This window comes from Symsagittifera roscoffensis, chromosome 4, assembly GCF_963678635.1.
Source record: "Symsagittifera roscoffensis chromosome 4, txSymRosc1.1, whole genome shotgun sequence".
Classification (NCBI taxonomy): Eukaryota; Metazoa; Xenacoelomorpha; order Acoela; family Convolutidae; genus Symsagittifera; species Symsagittifera roscoffensis.
In genome coordinates, this window is record NC_087065.1 from 4,136,559 (window position 1) to 4,153,371 (window position 16,813).

At 37.4% G+C, this 16,813-nt stretch overlaps 1 protein-coding gene across 1 annotated transcript in view; it reads left to right on the plus strand.

Moving 5' to 3' along the window:
* Positions 1-16,813, plus strand: part of LOC134844119 (ATP-binding cassette sub-family B member 6-like) — a 79,544-nt gene continuing 62,731 nt past the window's right edge. Inside the window, 1 exon segment of the mRNA XM_063860618.1 lies at positions 1-194. Within this exon segment, the coding sequence (XP_063716688.1) occupies positions 98-194 (97 nt within the window). The 5' untranslated portion in view covers positions 1-97.

The window sequence follows — 16,813 nt, forward strand, 5'->3', positions numbered from 1 at the left end:
TCTGCCCGGAATTCCCACTTATTATCTGCTTTGTTACTTCGGCACATACACTCTGTCTGGATCGGGAGCTGGAAGCGGACTCCTGTCCGGCTGTTCGATGTTGCTGTGGACCAAAGTGATGCTGTACACCGAGCTCAAATCCAGGGTCGATATTTTCCAACATCTTCACAATCTATCACTTAGGTGGCATCTTGGTAAGAAACAAACGCTTATTGGCCAAAATATCTACCCATAAAACTTCCGTATAAGAAACACTTTCTGTGTTTATACCACTCCATACTACGTACAGAACATGTTTGAAATTGCATGAAAATATAGAGATTCCATGCTATGAAAATTGTATGACAAGCAAACTTCTCTACATGAAAGTTATGTGATAGACCTATTTCTAAAAATGAAATTTAACATTTTTGAGAGGCTCGTTTTTTTCGTATCATATAAGAAAACCCATAGGTTAAATGGAAATAACTTCACAGATTTTCTGCATTTTCAGATTTGACATCGAATTTGATATAAAATTTCACTGAGCTATTAAAAAAGCTTTAGTGATGGAAAATCAAAGCCTGTTCTCAGACTAAAGATAAAAACGAAACTTAAATTTGGCTTCACACAAACAGTTTTTCGCAACAAACATTTTTTCAAGTATTTTTTTTCTATTGGAAAAAAGCGCTTCATACAAATTTCATTTCACAAATCATTATTGCATGAAAAACATTTTTCAACAAAATAAACGAACTTTTGAAAGGCAAATGAATTTAAATCATAGGAAAATCATGTTATATTCATTAGAAACTACGTTAAAAAATGTATTAATGAAGCATGCTTATCTGACAAATTTTATTAATTTAAATTGTTTGGTGAGCATTTTCCAACCAAAACAGGGCTTTTTTGTAATAATCAGAGAAATTTAAAGCAATGAAAATCATGTGTCGAATCAATCTTCTCCTTTTGAGTTTTCAATTACTTTAGTTGCCATGTTTTGTTTCCAACTTCATGTTTCAATCAAAAGTTACAAAGATCGCACGTTTACAAATGATAAGTCACGAATGGCTCGAGCAATCAACATTATAAAATATTAAGGTCAATAACATCCTCGGCGTAGCCCTTAGTATTTTCCTTAGGAGTTTAACGGCGGGTCGAGAAATTATACATAGCCATCATTTTATCACGCACGAACGCGCTCTGCAGTCAGATCCGGTGAAAGTCTCGATAATCCGCCCAAGTGGCCAGTTCCTACGAGGGTTGAAGTCCTCCAGTATCCATACGAGGTCTCCAGTTTTGATGAAATCCTCTGGCCGTGACCATTTCGTGCGCTGGATAAGTGTCGGAGCATATTCTTTCAGGATTCGGCGCCAGAAGCAATCCATCTTCTCCATCGTACTCTTCCAGGTCTTTGAGGACAGCTTAAAGGGTTCACTGGTCGCTGAAGGCCACTGAGGGTGTGTAGACAAACGGTCTGCCTAGAAGGAAACGTTTTGGTGCTGAAGGTCGTCCGCGACATCACTGCTAACGTGCGTCAAAGGTCGTACATTCGAAAATCTTTCGGTTTCGCCAACGATCGTGATGAAGAGATCTAGAGAGAGGCGTGCAGACCCAAAATTAAGAAGGAAAACTTGTTTAATCGTCTGAACGAGTCTCTCCCACACACCACCAAAGTGAGGAGCAGAAGGCGGATTCATTTTCCAACTGATGTTCTGGTGCTGAAAATAGCTCACTATCTCTCTATCAAAATACAGTGGCTCCGAACGTGACTGCGTTGTGCTCCGATAAAATATGACGCCCTGTCCGAGAGAAGGCGTTGTGGTGAGCCTCGACGAGCTATGAAACGGCGGATAGCTGTTACGCAACTGTCCGTTGTCAAGCTTTCTGCCGTTTTCAAATGCATTGCACGAGTCATAAAGCATGTGAACGGGCAGATATATTGCTTGTTCGATGAATTTCCGGCAATTCGAAAAGATCAAATGTAATCAATGCAGACATTTTTGAACGGACGAGGTTTTTCTTCTGGAACCGAAAAGCAAATTGGGGGAAGTTCTGACATCAAGACGCTTAGCTCTCTTCCTTGGAATCGCTGACAAAAGAAACAGAAATTGCTCCAAGGCTTGGCGCAAGCTTATAATGACAAAAATTTGTTGAAGATAGTTGCGAACATGTTTTGTTCCTTGATGCATGCAATGACAGTGAGCGTGTTCGACTAAAAGACCCACAGCAGGTTCTTCGGAATTGAGAATACTAGGGTGCTTTGCAGCATCGGGAAGCGTGGAATGTCGGAGACATCGCCTAGCGTTCAAAATGTTCTGCTCTAACAACGGTAAAAGTTGTTTATAAAACGTTTTTTTATTAGTTATAATTTTTCCTTGTTTCAACCGTTTTAATGTCTCCGGAAAAGGAAAAGATTTTTTTTTGAGACATTTCACAGATAATGGATTTTGCTGACTCTCACTGATGCCTTTCATGGAACTTTGTTCCGTTGTTTTTCAGCAAGTTTTTGAATATAACAACCATTGTTGCTACCCTAAGTAATTTTCGCCAATTCGAAAATCGCAAGAAGTCGATGAGAGGCTGAGAGTTCTGTAATCTTGAGTTGACGAAAGTTGCTTCACGATATTGGGGCTTAAACCAAATTGATTCAGGTTGCAGCGGAAAATTCGGAGGCTGGAGCCAGAGATTATCTACATCTGAAATGGCAATGCCTCTTGTAGAAAGATCAGCCGGCTTACTTTTTCCATAGATATGATTCCATTGCGTTTTTCTTGAAAAAAGAGAGTTTCGTTTACTCTTTTTTCGTTGAAGAAGCTCGGGTTAACCAACTTTAAGGAAAATTTGACAATGAAAGTGACAATGAAGCTGGGTTGAACCAACTTTCAATTAGAACGTTTGCTGTTACCAAAACATGAGGAAAGTTGAGGACGACTAGCCAGCGAGACAAAAGCTGATCGAAACCAATTTTCAGGACAATAATTTTTTGTTACAGACAAGCGAAAAAAACTAGTGACTACTATCGAAGCGACGAAGAAACTGGGTATAAACAACTTTAAGGAGAAAAGTTTGTTCTGACAAACGAACAAAAAAATGGTAAAACACTAGCGAAGCGACGAAGAAGGATTGTTGAACCAACTTTCAATTGGAATGTTTGTTCTTAGGGACAAATTGAAAATGCTAGAGGCTACTAGCGATGTTACAATCAAACGTGGTTTAACCAACTTAAAGAACAAAGGTTTGCTCTGTCGAGCAAACGAGAAAAACTAGAGGTGACTAGCGAGCATGAAAAAAGCTGGGCGGAACCAACGTTGAAGACGAAAGTTTAATCTGACGACTAAACTAGAAAGCCCGGAAGGCGACCAGCGTAAAGCTCGAAACATGCATTGAAATAAATTTGTAAGGTAAGAAAAGCTCCGATAAATTGAAAAACATTTTGTTGAAGCGGAACTTGTAAGTCGTTCTAGTATTTGTCGTAGGATGCCGAAGCATTGTTTCGTTCCTGACGACAGCCTGCGTTTCTTATACAAAAAAAATACCGTGCGTGATTTTGCCCAAAAAAGTTCTAGTGGTATTAAAAATTTCTCAATAACAACGTTTCTTTGTGTAATTTTAAAAAAACCAATAAAGCTTTCAAATTTTTAGCCCTTTTTGAAGTTATTCTGAACCTCAAGTACCCAAAATTTTGGTTATGTTGAGATGAGTTATGAACTGTACAGCGCTTTTTTCCGAAAACTGAATGACAATTGGGTTTTACAAATTCCTAAACAAGATTAATTATACCCTAACCAACTTTTGTTTTGAACCCCGAGGTGTTGTTAATGTATTAAATTGAAACACCAAAATTAGAACTCAATTTTTACACATAATTTATCAGACTCTAAAATAAATTGACATTGGCAATTTAAAACGCCAAAACTCATCACAAACACCATTAACTCTTTTATTAGTGGAAGGCAATGAACATTAAAAATGCAGAAAAAAAGGAGTTTTCCGGCCTGATCTAAACATGTAGTAGGATTTCTGGTTGTGTAATACTTCTACTGTTGAAGTATTCGGAAATTGTCATGTTATCGGATGTGTAGCACTACTGATTTAATAATTCGAAAAACTTTGCAATTTTGAAAAACTTCAGTCCTTTCCAGATTGACCATCGGAAACTAGAAGGACCTCAAATCAGTAGGTCGCCATGAATATCATGTGTCGAATCATTCTTCTTGTTTGATTTTTTTGAAGTACTTAAGCAGCCATGATTTGTTTCCAACCTTATGTTTCAATCAAAAGTTTCAAATGCACACGTTTACAAATGAGAAGAGTTTGTTTTTGCTCTTTCACACATGTTCTTTGGCGACAAGACATGATTGAAAAAAGAAATCGTTTGCATAGTTTTGAGCACTTTTCACAATATTCCGGGCCTTTTTTTGAAAGAAGCCCGATTATAACAATTGAAAGAGCAAAAACGGCTTTTTGTCCTTTCCCCCACCTGCAATTTATTACAAGTAAAATTACTGTTCCCACCAACCGATTAACAAAAAAATCGCATGCGGACAAATCGGGCCATAAAAAACATATTTGGTCTTCATAATTAACCTTGGAAAACTACTCATTACGTCGTAAAATTGATGCTCATTCAAAGTGGGGGGGGGGGGGGGGGGAAACGAGCCGCAAAAACAAACAGAAAGAGCAAAAAAAATACTCTTCAACAGTTAGAACATAGTTGAAGATAGCCTCGGGCAAAAGAGACGCAATCGGTGAAATCTCACAAAATTTTATCATAAAAAATATTTACCTTATTTTTGATCATGAGAATTTTGAATCACAGTTTTGGAATCGATACAGAAAAAAGGCCTCTGATGGTTGGAAACATTTTTTTTGGATCAATTTGAGCACTTTTTTTGCTCATCATTAATAAAACTGAACTGAGAAAAGCCCCAAACTGGGCAATTGCAATTGTTAGCACAACCCAGGCGCGGATCTAGAAATTTCTCGAGGATGGGGCGGATTCCCCCCCCCCCCCCCCACAGTTTACTTTACCCCCAAGCTGCAGCAAGCTGTTTATTTATCGCTCCTCCCATATTTGCTTTACCCCCCCATGCCCCCCCCCCCCCCAGTTTACCTTACCAACCCCAGTTTAGTTTATTTTACCCCCCTCCCCTTTTTACTTTAGCCCCCCTCCCCCCAGTTTACCCCCTGTCAGTTTATCCCCCTTTAGTTGGAGGTAGTTAAAAAAAACTTAGGGTTTGACGCTGAGACATGGCGTTTAGTAAAAAGCATGGCATACATTTTGCAAATTTCCTGCAAAATTTGCAAAATATGTGCAAAATTTATCGAACTTCGTTCTAAAAATAAAATGGATTATAATTTGATAAAAATAAAATATTTGATTATAATGGATAATCTAGGCAAACAAAAAGATTTCAGTGCCAAAAAGGGATTATAATCCAATCAATGGATTATAATGGATTGTTTTTTGTTCAAAGAGAATCGATTATAATGGCAATATATAATCAATTTTGTGATCCGAACTTTACATTTGTAATGGATTATAAGGGATTCTAGAATAAATGTCTTCTAGAAATGAATTTTCTTCGGAAAGGCTTTATAGCCAAAAGGAACTGTCGAAATGCCGTCGAAAAGGAGAAAACGTTTTGAGTCGAATGGTGATAATGCAAGTTTGTTTTGTTCCACTGTTTTAATTATGTGACCTTTCAAAACTGTATTTTACTTGTACACTCTCATTTTGTTCCCAGTGAATATTGTGTCTCTGAAGGTTTGGTGGACCAGTTCTTGCTGTGCACTCCGTTTGATTCCTTTGGCACTCAACTTTTGAATGCCTTCTGAACAGAAGTAAAATTAAGATTCTTTTCTACAAGTCAGGGGATAGTTTTATGTCCCTTCAGCTTATAACACTCAATTTATACCAAGCAAAGTTTCATTCGTTTTACCAAAGAGCAGAAGACCTAAATTATGATTAAAAAAGAGGAAAAGAGAAGAACTAAGTTTTCAGATAAATCAACCTTTAGGCAACATTGTATATTGTTGACTAATTCAACTAAATGCTCATAGTTTATTTCAACAAATTAAGGGGGGAGGGAGGGAAGCTGGTGGTGGTGGTGGTAATTTTTTTCTGTAAAAAGGTAGGAATGGGGATGGAAGGGTTGATTAATTTGGATTTTTTACTAACCATTTAGGATGACCGAATATAGTTTCGGTTTTAGGGCGATGAATTTTCTGATTGGCTTCCCACCAGTCTCATCTTTGAACTTCATCACAATTTTCTTGTTGGTATCGTTGATCAAGAAACGGTCCTCATCATAACTTGAAAAGTCGAAATCAACTTATATCTTCTCTAAGTCTCGGTAAACGTCGTCAGTTTTTATGGCACAAATAAAACAATCCGTGTCGGAAAATAGTAGTTCCAAGTTTAGATTCGGTTTCCTTTTTTGATACTGAAGTTGAAACATGAAGGGCTTGGCGAGATCTAGGATGGTCGCGTCATTTATCATAGATTTGCCCCATAATAATTTTGTTACTGAAAATCTGATTGTGGCTAATTGATCGTCAATGATTTGAAAGCTTTTCATTGTGCTGAGAGCTGTTTTTTGAAGATGTTCTCTCTCCTTCCTTACAATCTCCAGCTTCTTTCTTTCTAACTTAGGCTCCATTGTCTTACCGAATGCTGAATTAACAATTGGCTCGTAAAAGTTTTCCTGGACTTTATCTACCGCGGCTTCTCGTAGGCGGGTGTTGAGGTCTACAAAGGGAGCCATCCTGTGATTTTGGCTGAGCTGAAAAACTTTTCCGAGGAGAGTTTTTTTTTCATTCTCAGGTCGTGGTACAACTTTAGGGTAAGGTAATGCAAAACATAACCTTCTTTAGGATGCAAGGTCTGCAAAAGCTTTGGCACTTTTGGCAGTGTGGTGATTCCCAATTTTCCCAAAATGTCGACTTGCTCGTTGCTCATTGCACCGATGTCCACTACTTCACGAGAGGGGGCAAGAGGTTAATCAGCGATGAAGTCATGAAGCCCTTTGGGTATGGTCAAATTGACTTCAACCATATAACCCCACTCTGAGGTTTCCCTGGTATGTGCAGTATGGAGCAGTATGTCTTCCGATCTTTTTTCAGCTTTTGAAAAATAGTTCAATGGCAAAGGGCAGTGTTTCAGTATCCCCCGTACAAAATGTTTGCGTCAATATTGAGGATGTAGCTTGATGGTTCTGAGGGCAAAAATATTCGAGGTATTTTTTGTTTGCATTGTAAAACTGGCGCGTGTAAACCAACGAGATGCCTCCTCGTATAATTTGCTGCAAAAAGTCCAGATGTTCACGATCCGTTAAGAATTTCAGGTCGATCCCCGGAAATGTTACTTGCCGTAAAGTAACAGGAGCAATCCAGCCCGTAAATTTGATAGCAAACTTCACGAAAAGCTTCGAAAACGGACGCAAGCAATAGCACATCTGTAGTCAAGTACAAGTCGTGGTAATCACCAGGTGAACCACACTTCAGCTCGGTGAAAACTTTTAGGGAATGATCGTACTCGCTTCTGGAAACACTCAAATCCCCTCCTGTTAGACTACTTCTCCAAATTGCTCGCGGGGGAGGCAAGTTTCTCGGAATTTTTTTGAATGAGTTGAAATATGAGTAGGGGTAATGCCCTTTCTGTTTCAATATACTGACTTTTTCAGGGGAGTGGCCGATTTTTTCAAAATAGTTTTCCTGCAGAAAAAACGTTTCGTTGGGCAATTTTTCGACAAATTTTGCCAACAGCGCTAGCATGAACCTATACGAATCGATGAATCTCAGATTTTTGTTGATTTTTTTTTATTTTTCCGTTTTTGTCCGTGTTCGTTTTCATATATACTGAGATTGTCAAGGATATATATTTTTCTTCAGATGCAGGTATTACAGTGAAAGTGTTTTCCGAATCGCTTTTTGCCAGCGCTTTGATTATGAAGTATAAGTCATAATTTGACAAATTGTGAGATACCACTGGAATAAAATTTGTTGTTTTTCTATTAACGTTACACTCATTGTGTGCCCAACTCAGGAACTCGATGGTGAAATGGTAATGATCAAGTACCACTTGATCATTGTCGGGAAAATCGTCCTCGCATATCCAACAAACCGTAACATCTTCTCGTCCCGTTCCTGGTCTGTTATACCGATGAAAGTGTAATAGTTCCTTTTTTCCACTTAAATTTGTCTAGCAATGATTCAAGTGAGCTATTTAGCTCCTCCCTCAGATTCGGTCCTTTTTTAAGCTCAAACTTTAACAGGTTTTCTTTCCCAAATTCGATTACTGCTAAGGCTTAGCCGCACGGTTGATGGATTTCAATTGTTAGCGTGCTAGATTTTTGCGGATTAGGTTACTATCCGTATACTGAAAAGAGCAGTGACTCCAAATCAAAGTAGGTTACTCTGGGTACGTACCAACGAGCTGTTAAATTTTCGAACTATTGGTCATCTTTTCCCGGCAAGGGCATTGTTATGATGACATCTTCGTCTTGGTAGCACATTTCTTGATGTCTTCTCAGAGTTTCGAATGAAGCGCATGTGTGGAAACATTTGCGGCAAATCTCCAATTGGAATCGGTGCACTTTGTGCCGCATGTACTCGACCAGTTTCTGGAGCTCACCTATGAACATATAGTTATATTTTGATTCATCTGTCAGCAGCAACAAGTCCACAATCAGTCTAGTAGTGAATCTGCTCGATACTCTTATCGGCAACAATTCGCCATCGAGGAACATGAACAGAGAAAAAATTTTGATATCTAGATTTGGCGTGAAATATAAAAAGGGTTTGAGTAGGTGACGAATATTAACGAGGGAGTATAAAGATTTTTAAAGGGCAAGTAGAATTTGCTTACCGAAAGACGCTGATTTGACAATTGTTCAGCCTTTCAAATCTGTCCATATCCACCAGAGCCATTGGCATTTTGTATTCCCCGTTGATTTTCACATTTCGTTCTTTGTCGAAATCGTAGGTTGAGACTTTGTTTTTTTCCAGCTACCGTCTAGATATGGGATAGAGGGCCGGCTCATTCACGTTGAGATATGTGGCAACAAATCAGTAGAGAAAGCAATGATCATCGTCTTTAGTGTTGATATTTGTGAGCAGTGTAGAAGCAGCGCTGAGAGCATCAGGTAGATCGAGGTAGGATCCTGCTCTTATTGATGAGAAGGCCGCGAAACTGATTTGCAGTTTTTCAATTCGATCAATAACTCATCCTCTACCATGAGAAGAGAACAAATTGAATTGGTTGACCATATGTTCAATCAGTTTCAAGTATTGATCCCCAGCTATTCCCTCGAAGTACACTGTCAATGTGCTAGTGTTTAGAAATAGCATGGTCCTTTCGAAGTTTCCGGTGTCCCCGTCTTGCGCATTGGGAATTTTGATCATCGCCATTTTGGAATTGCACTTTGTTCGGATCTTCTATGACCTTTCCAGTAAGAGAGCCTTTATTTCCTCCGTGTTTTGCATCATGACTTGAAGCAAATCCATTTATTTTTCACGAACTTTGAGATCCTATCGGCGCAATATCTTTCTTCGCACTTTCCGTTGGGGCAGCGGAAGAGGTTGTCTCGATGCCATCCCAAACTGGCAATATGTGCTTCTTCAGCAAATGTTGTTGATAGCTTTCCGCGGTGAGAAACCTTGTATGGCAATAGATACAATGAATATTGGATGTCATGTCATGTGCCAGCTCGACGGGCTCTCGGGCTTCCGACAAAAACTCGAATGATTCGAGACACTTATCGCAAACAGTTTGAGGAGGAGGTGAAGGAAGGGTCTTGTGAACTTTTTGCTCATGTCTTCTCATGTTCCTCTTAGAGCTAAGTATTTTTCCGCACTGCTGGCGAGGAACAGGTGTCGCGATAGAAAAAGAATTTTGGCGTTGTTTGTTGATGTTACAGAATTAATTCTGGAAAATTTCAAGATTGAAGTAAAACTGGTTATGAAGAAGCAAAAACGAGAGTAGACTAGGACTAAGAACTAGAAAGAGTTTGCGAGTAAGGACAAGTAGAAGCCATTAACGAGAGTTATACTTTGCCGTGAATTTGACAATAAGTGCTTTCCTTTCCAAAAACAGGGTTCATTACATTTTAGGGCTCTATATGTCTCATCACCTCGTTCAAGTGCATAGGTTTTGTATATTAAAAAACTGATTCATTTAAAGCCTGAAACTTTAGCTGTTAACTAAGAGGGGTAGCGATAAACTTTTTGAAGGTTTAGCTACTTTTAGGGGACTGGGTTAGACTTTCAATTAACATTCCAGCACTAAATTACAAAATTTAAAGCTTAGAATGATTCAGATTGTGCCTAATATTTTTTGAGCCTAAAATAACTAAGTTGAAATATGGGACGGTAAGATTTAAAAAATGAAAATTTTGCAAGTTGGATATCTTGGTAGTTGCAGATTTATGATAAGCATAGATTGTCATTTGAGTATGTTAACAAGATATCGAAATTAAAGTTTCTTTCATGAGATTCAGCGTATCGCGAAACCTTTCATATCATGTCCTTCGAAATATTAAGGCATGGCCGTTTGGTTTAATGAGCACTAGCTAACCGGGCGTTGCTCGTGGCTACGCTCCTCGGGAACCCCTCCCGTTCTGTAAAGACAATTTAAAAAAAATTATTCTTACCAAATTACAGAAAAACCTCTAACTTTTTCTGTGTTGAAAAATAAATAAAAGTAATTTAACAAAAAATGATTTGAAATCATTTAACAACAAACCAGTAATCTTTATATGATCGCCAGCACAATTCTACTGGTCGTGTTCAAACTAAAGCTTTTTTTCGTCATTTTTACCGTAAAGTTTTCATTCTAATTTTAAATTCGAGTGAATATGTGATATGATATTTTCATGAGCTATCTGATGCCTAATAAGGACAAGCGTAGAAACTAAAAACCATTTAAAACGAATCAATGAGAGAAGAAGCTTAAAAACTTGTGATTTTTTTTGAGAAAATCTGACTATTTTGTAAGTAACAAAAAAAAAGGAAAAAGAATTGTCTCAAAATCCATTGAAAATACCCTCAATAAATTTACCATGATTTTCTGAGCAAGGTTAAAGGTCATGATCAATTTTGAAAAACCAAACATAAATTTTCATTTTTCACGTTTTTTACCAAAAAAAATGTCAGTTATACCTGCAAATTATGTATTTAAACGTAATATGTTTACCTTTCTGTTACTTTGCGTAAGACCTGGCTAACCCCACCGGGCACAAACTATTAAGAGAGAGAGAGGACAGAGAGCGTCTGAAAAAAAACTAATTAAATATGGTTGGACAACCAACATGAAAATATGTTTGAACTACCAACGTGATAAACCATTCTCCATTTCTGATTTTTTTTAGTTTAATTTTTTTCCTTACTCTTTACTGAAAACTTTACAGAGCAAACTTTAAATGATCTACAAGGCAAAATAAAAAGTAAGACAAATATTATACACACGGTAATTTTTTTGTTTAAGTTATTGGAACTCTAGAAGCTGTAGTTTTCTCTTTTTTGGGCAAAGCAAGCTGTATTTGGAGGGGTTCCTTGAATGAGATCTGGGGTCACATTGTCTCCGCACTCTTTGTCGATGAAACCCGAGCATCCGAATAGGAATTTGATTGTTCTGGAGTTGAAGCTGCTCCCCTAGGAAACTACTCGGGAGACACCGCTGTCGGAAAATCCCAATGCGATTCGCATCCTGCATAATCACGAATACATCTCTCCTGATTTTCATACAACGGGATTGACTTGCAGTCATACGCGAAGAGGTTTTTTCTGGTATCAATGTTTGACATTTTGTAGTCTATTCTTCCTTTTGATTACCGTCGTTTTTTCGGGAAGTCAAGTCATTGAACGGACTTTCTCTAGACGGAGAGACTCTCTCTTTCTGCTTTCTAATGATGAAGGACTGTAATGGATTTTCTCCTGTAGATAATTGTTCTTTCACGATCAGACACTGATATTATTTGTAAGGACTAGTCATGACTTGAAGATATTGTAAGTTTTGTTAAAGAAAAATGACTGAATTACCGAAATGAAACTGAGAGAATGGAAAGTATGAAAAGTTTTTTAATGAGAATGAGATCAGGAAAGGAGAGGCATGGTTCAATTAGGTCAAAGCTAATAATGTTTCAAGCGAGGCTATCAATTTTTAAATATTCTTTATGCATGACGCCTGAGGTCATGTTTTCTTGATAGTTTGCCAGACATTCTTGGTCATGCTGTTACAGTTTCATTACCATGTTTCATAGCAGTCATTAAATTAACGGTCGTAATAAAAAAAACACTAGAAGATTTTAAGAGTATACACGGGGGAAAAGCAACTAAATACCCATATAAAATATAGTTCATCGTTAAAAAAATTATATCCTTGGAGGTTAAATTTTATCAATATTGCGCTCGTAGAGTTGAAACATAAGTTTTTTTTTGGGAACGCATGATCTATCTCGTATACTGTGATCAGTCATTATTCAACGTTCCACAAAAAAAAACCAGTTGGTTATTAGTCATTTAAAATTTACGCTTCTTTTGGAACAAGTTTTGACTATTTTGATGATTTTCGGGATATCTCTTCGAATGATAAACGTTTAGTTAGAGTCGGTGCAAAAACATTCGCATAGACCGGTACTTATATAACTATCAAATTGTACAAAAAGACGAAGGGGGAACTTTCAAGTATCGACAAGGAATAACCTTGTCATCTTGTGAATTCGAGTCCTTGGCGGACAATTAAATAAAAATCAAAGGATTGACGAAAGTAAAAATTGTAAAGTGACTGAAAAAAAGCGAAACAAATGTTAAAAGTCTTCATGCTCGGAAAAGGAGTGCAAAACTGAAAACGATGATAACTGTCGGGTTGTGTAACATTATTAACTCGTTAATTAATTGAAACTAAAAGGAAAGGTTGAAGCAATGTATGAGCAATCCCCAGATTAATTCAGACAATTCCGTAAAAATTACAAATTTTTAATCCTGAATTATGAACCGAACTTCTCTGGTTTTGCTTTAAATGCAAATTTTGCGGTATCCTCCCATTCGAATATTTTAGATTTTTTGATCATTCGATTGAAAACGAATAACAGTATCATGTACTGCTCGAATTCACAAACGAGTCTACCGATTTACTAAACAAGATGAATTAAAATGCATTCATCGTCCCTTGCCTTCTCTCTACAATCAAATATTTAATTTTGGTTTGCTCCAAGTATCAACTGTCTGGCCCTCTGATAGAAAAATTGAATATAGCTGTGAATTATAACTATATGAATAATCTAGATGTTAGTGGTGTTCCACTTCGCAGACGATTGCCTCAAGTTTGCTTCGGCTCGCAGACTATATCTGTTCAAACTCAAGCTGACATGATTACTGATGTAAAAATTGAACGTTCTTTAATATAATTTGAATGGTGAAAATGCTGCTGAGTTTTCTAGAATAACTGACATAAATTTGAGTGGGTATGGTTGTATGGAAATTGATTCAAACAGTTTGTTTGTGAAATTTATCATTGAGAAGAAATTTAAGTTTAAAATATTGTTTTTCTTTTGAATATAAAAAAGGTTAGTTCACAAGCGGGACGCGTTCCCAAGGAGCGTAGCGATAAGGAACGCCGGGTTAGTTTTTGTCCGCTCAACCAAATGGCCATGCTTTAATACTTCGAAGAACTTGAACTGATTTTTTTTGCGGTTCACATAAACTTGTAGAAAAAGAATATGTTGTTGATAAGAATGAATTTAAAAAATTGAGTTTTTAATTTTACAAAACAATCAATAAATAGTTTAGAATGACATATGTTTAGCAAATTTTATCAAATCATGATCATTAACTTTAAAGTCTATTAGAAATTTTTTTGTAATTATAATATGAGCAACATAAATTCAATAAAGTCCGAATTAAAGTGAATTGGCTGATTGTATTGGTTGATTTCCATCGTGAATTGAACATTGCATATGGGATAATGAAGATTGCATAGGGAATAATCATATAATCTTTTACCTAGAGGATCTGCGAAAAGTATCTGCCCTCAAGCTTCAGAAAAAAGCAACGAGTGGGTTCCAGGTTGATCCGAAGGTGAAGCATTCATAATCATTAACGTATTATCGTTTTTCAGTACTGAAGAGCCTGCAAAATCTGCCGCAAAATATCTCTAAAGCGATATTTCAAGTGTTTACAACGGTTAACAAGTTCCATTATTTGAAGGTTGTCCTTGGCTTGCTTAGGTCATAAGAGTGTTTTTGGTTATTTTTCTATCTGCACCCACATAAACTGTTGATGCACGCTCTCCCATAAATAAAAATTCGACGTTTTTACCGAGACTTGTGTCAAATGTGAGTTCGACGGAAATAGTGTAATTGGACAATTCAGGATAAATAAAATCGTGTAAAGCCTACTGATTAGACGTGAGATCAAAAGCCATAATATAATGATTATCATAATTAGCGAGACTGACTCCACGACAAAACAAAATCAAGAGCTTCAAGCGTATTGTAAAAAATTCTTTTATTGTCTGTTGTTGAGATGAGTAGGCCGTTTTTGTACACATTGAGCTCATTCAACCCAAATTCCCGGTAATGAAAAGAGTTTGTCCTATTGGTACCCAAATATGCCTCGTTTATGCTCATTGCTACTATCAACCCTTGAACTGGTTTTTTTGCGAAAACATCCTCTGGTTGCCAGCTTTGTACTCCTGCAGTTGCGAGAAACGTTTTTGGCAGTACTTCGATGTAATTGTAAATGGCCGGGTTCTTCAACAAATTTTTTTCTATCGATGAGAGAACATAGTCGGTCACAGTCATCTTTCTGACATAGAGATTAGCTTCGATTATTTGAACTTTGTTGTGCTTAGCTGCATCTTCGGATATGACAACAAAATCTTTAGGAGAGCGTCTAAGAGACAGTCTAATTGTCCCACCGCTAAGTAGGTGGTTTTCATAGGATAAGAAGTCGCAAGCGATTTTATCAAACAGCTTCAGCTCTCCTTCCATTGCCATCAATAGCTGATAGATTTTCTTCATAATAATTACCTTGACAAAGTTATGGCCAAAGTTAGCATTAGTAGTTGATTTTTTCTCACCATTCAGAGACAGTGTGCACTCAGAAAATACTGAAGATAAAGGTTTGTTAACAAAATACGGCGTGTCTGTGTTTGCCGCCTCTGTAGCATGTGTTCGAAGCACGGTTCCCTTGCTTCGAACAGTTCGTGCAACTATTTTCAAACGAGTACGTTGAAGATCGATGAAATTATTTCTGTCGCTGAGATCTTCAAACTCGAGCATAGGACCATCATCAGAGTAGTATGGTTCAATTTTTTGGGTGAATGCATTTTCAAAAGTGACAAGTAAAGGCGGTTTTTCAAATAAGTCCAACGAATTGTGAGTTGCTTCACTCGGGATTGAATTAGAAATCTTTTTTGACCCTTGTAAAGAAATCGGAGCGACTTCTCTGTGCAATTCGTTTTCTGGGAATGACGCGTCTTGTTTTTGGTTTCACCGCGGTTGTTCTTTTTGGATGATTTTTTCGAGATCAGCTTCCTCCTCCTACTTGCATTTTTGATTGTTTTTCTAACGGTGCTCTTGAGTGCCTGCTTAGAACTTTTTCTTTTTGTTGCAACTTCTATCAGTTCTGGAGCTGCCTGAAATAGTAGTTCTATTCTGATCTTGTAACCTACTATTTGATAATGAATTATGTCCAGGTAGATAAACATAAGCTGAGTACCAACACATGCATCAACGGGATAGTCAGCAACAAGATCTTGGATAGTGAATGGGCTATGTTTCGAGCTTCCTTGTTTGTAACCTATATGATAACCAGTTCGATCTCTGACGCCTGTGAATCCAAGTAAACTAGGAATTTGCGGGCTTGAAAAATTATACCTTCCCAATAACGCAGCCTTATTGAAAAGATGTTTGGTTATGGGATCTATAACGTAATCCAATTTCTCTAATTCTGTCTTTAGACGAATCTCATCCAGTATTTGTTTAATGCTCGTATACTCTCCTTCTGTTAGTTTCGCTATTTCTCCAAGGTAAGTCCTAGAAATCTTGTTTTTCTCAACTTTCATGCTTGCTATAACCCGATCTCTCAATGTTGTTGTCAGTTACGTTGCTTATCTGAGTGGGCAAGGTAATTTCTGTAACTGCTACTCTCCATTTTTCTTGCAAATTTATTTCTTCACTCAGGAGATTTTTGAAGCTGGCCAGAGTGTTATCTTTAAAAACGTCATTGATGCAGAAGAAACTAGGGTAACTGTGAAGAAAGAAGAACGTTATAGGTGAAAAGACTGGAATTGCCCTCAGTCATGATTGCTTATGATTTCTCCTTCTCCAGAACGCGAATTAGTTCAGACTCGTGAAATTTTTACTCAATCGGTCCTCTGTTAGAATCAATCAAATTTCGTGTTGGTACCGATGGGGGATATCGTGTTGGTATTTCAGAAACTTAAAACACTTCATCGCTGAACGATTGTTTATAACCTTTGCGAAAAGAAAGGTCTGCTTTGGCGAGTCTAACATAATCACCAACATAAGGCTTTAGAGGTCGAACTGATTTTAAAGACTGTTCTGCTCTTAATGAGATCAATCGAGGAACATCTTTTTTAGTTACTTTGTTTGGTGAAAGATTTGTGACACGAATTGTTCTCGAATTAATCGCATTGACAAAATCTTGCAATTTGTCCAGGTATGAGTATTTCCATTTATCCTCCAAGTATTTATAAACAAAATTTTCCAAAGAACTGATACTTCTCTCAGCGAATGCGGTCTTTTTCTCGCTCTCTGTGCTCTTTATTTTCATGCCTGTTCAACATAATGCTTCGAAGGACCCTTTA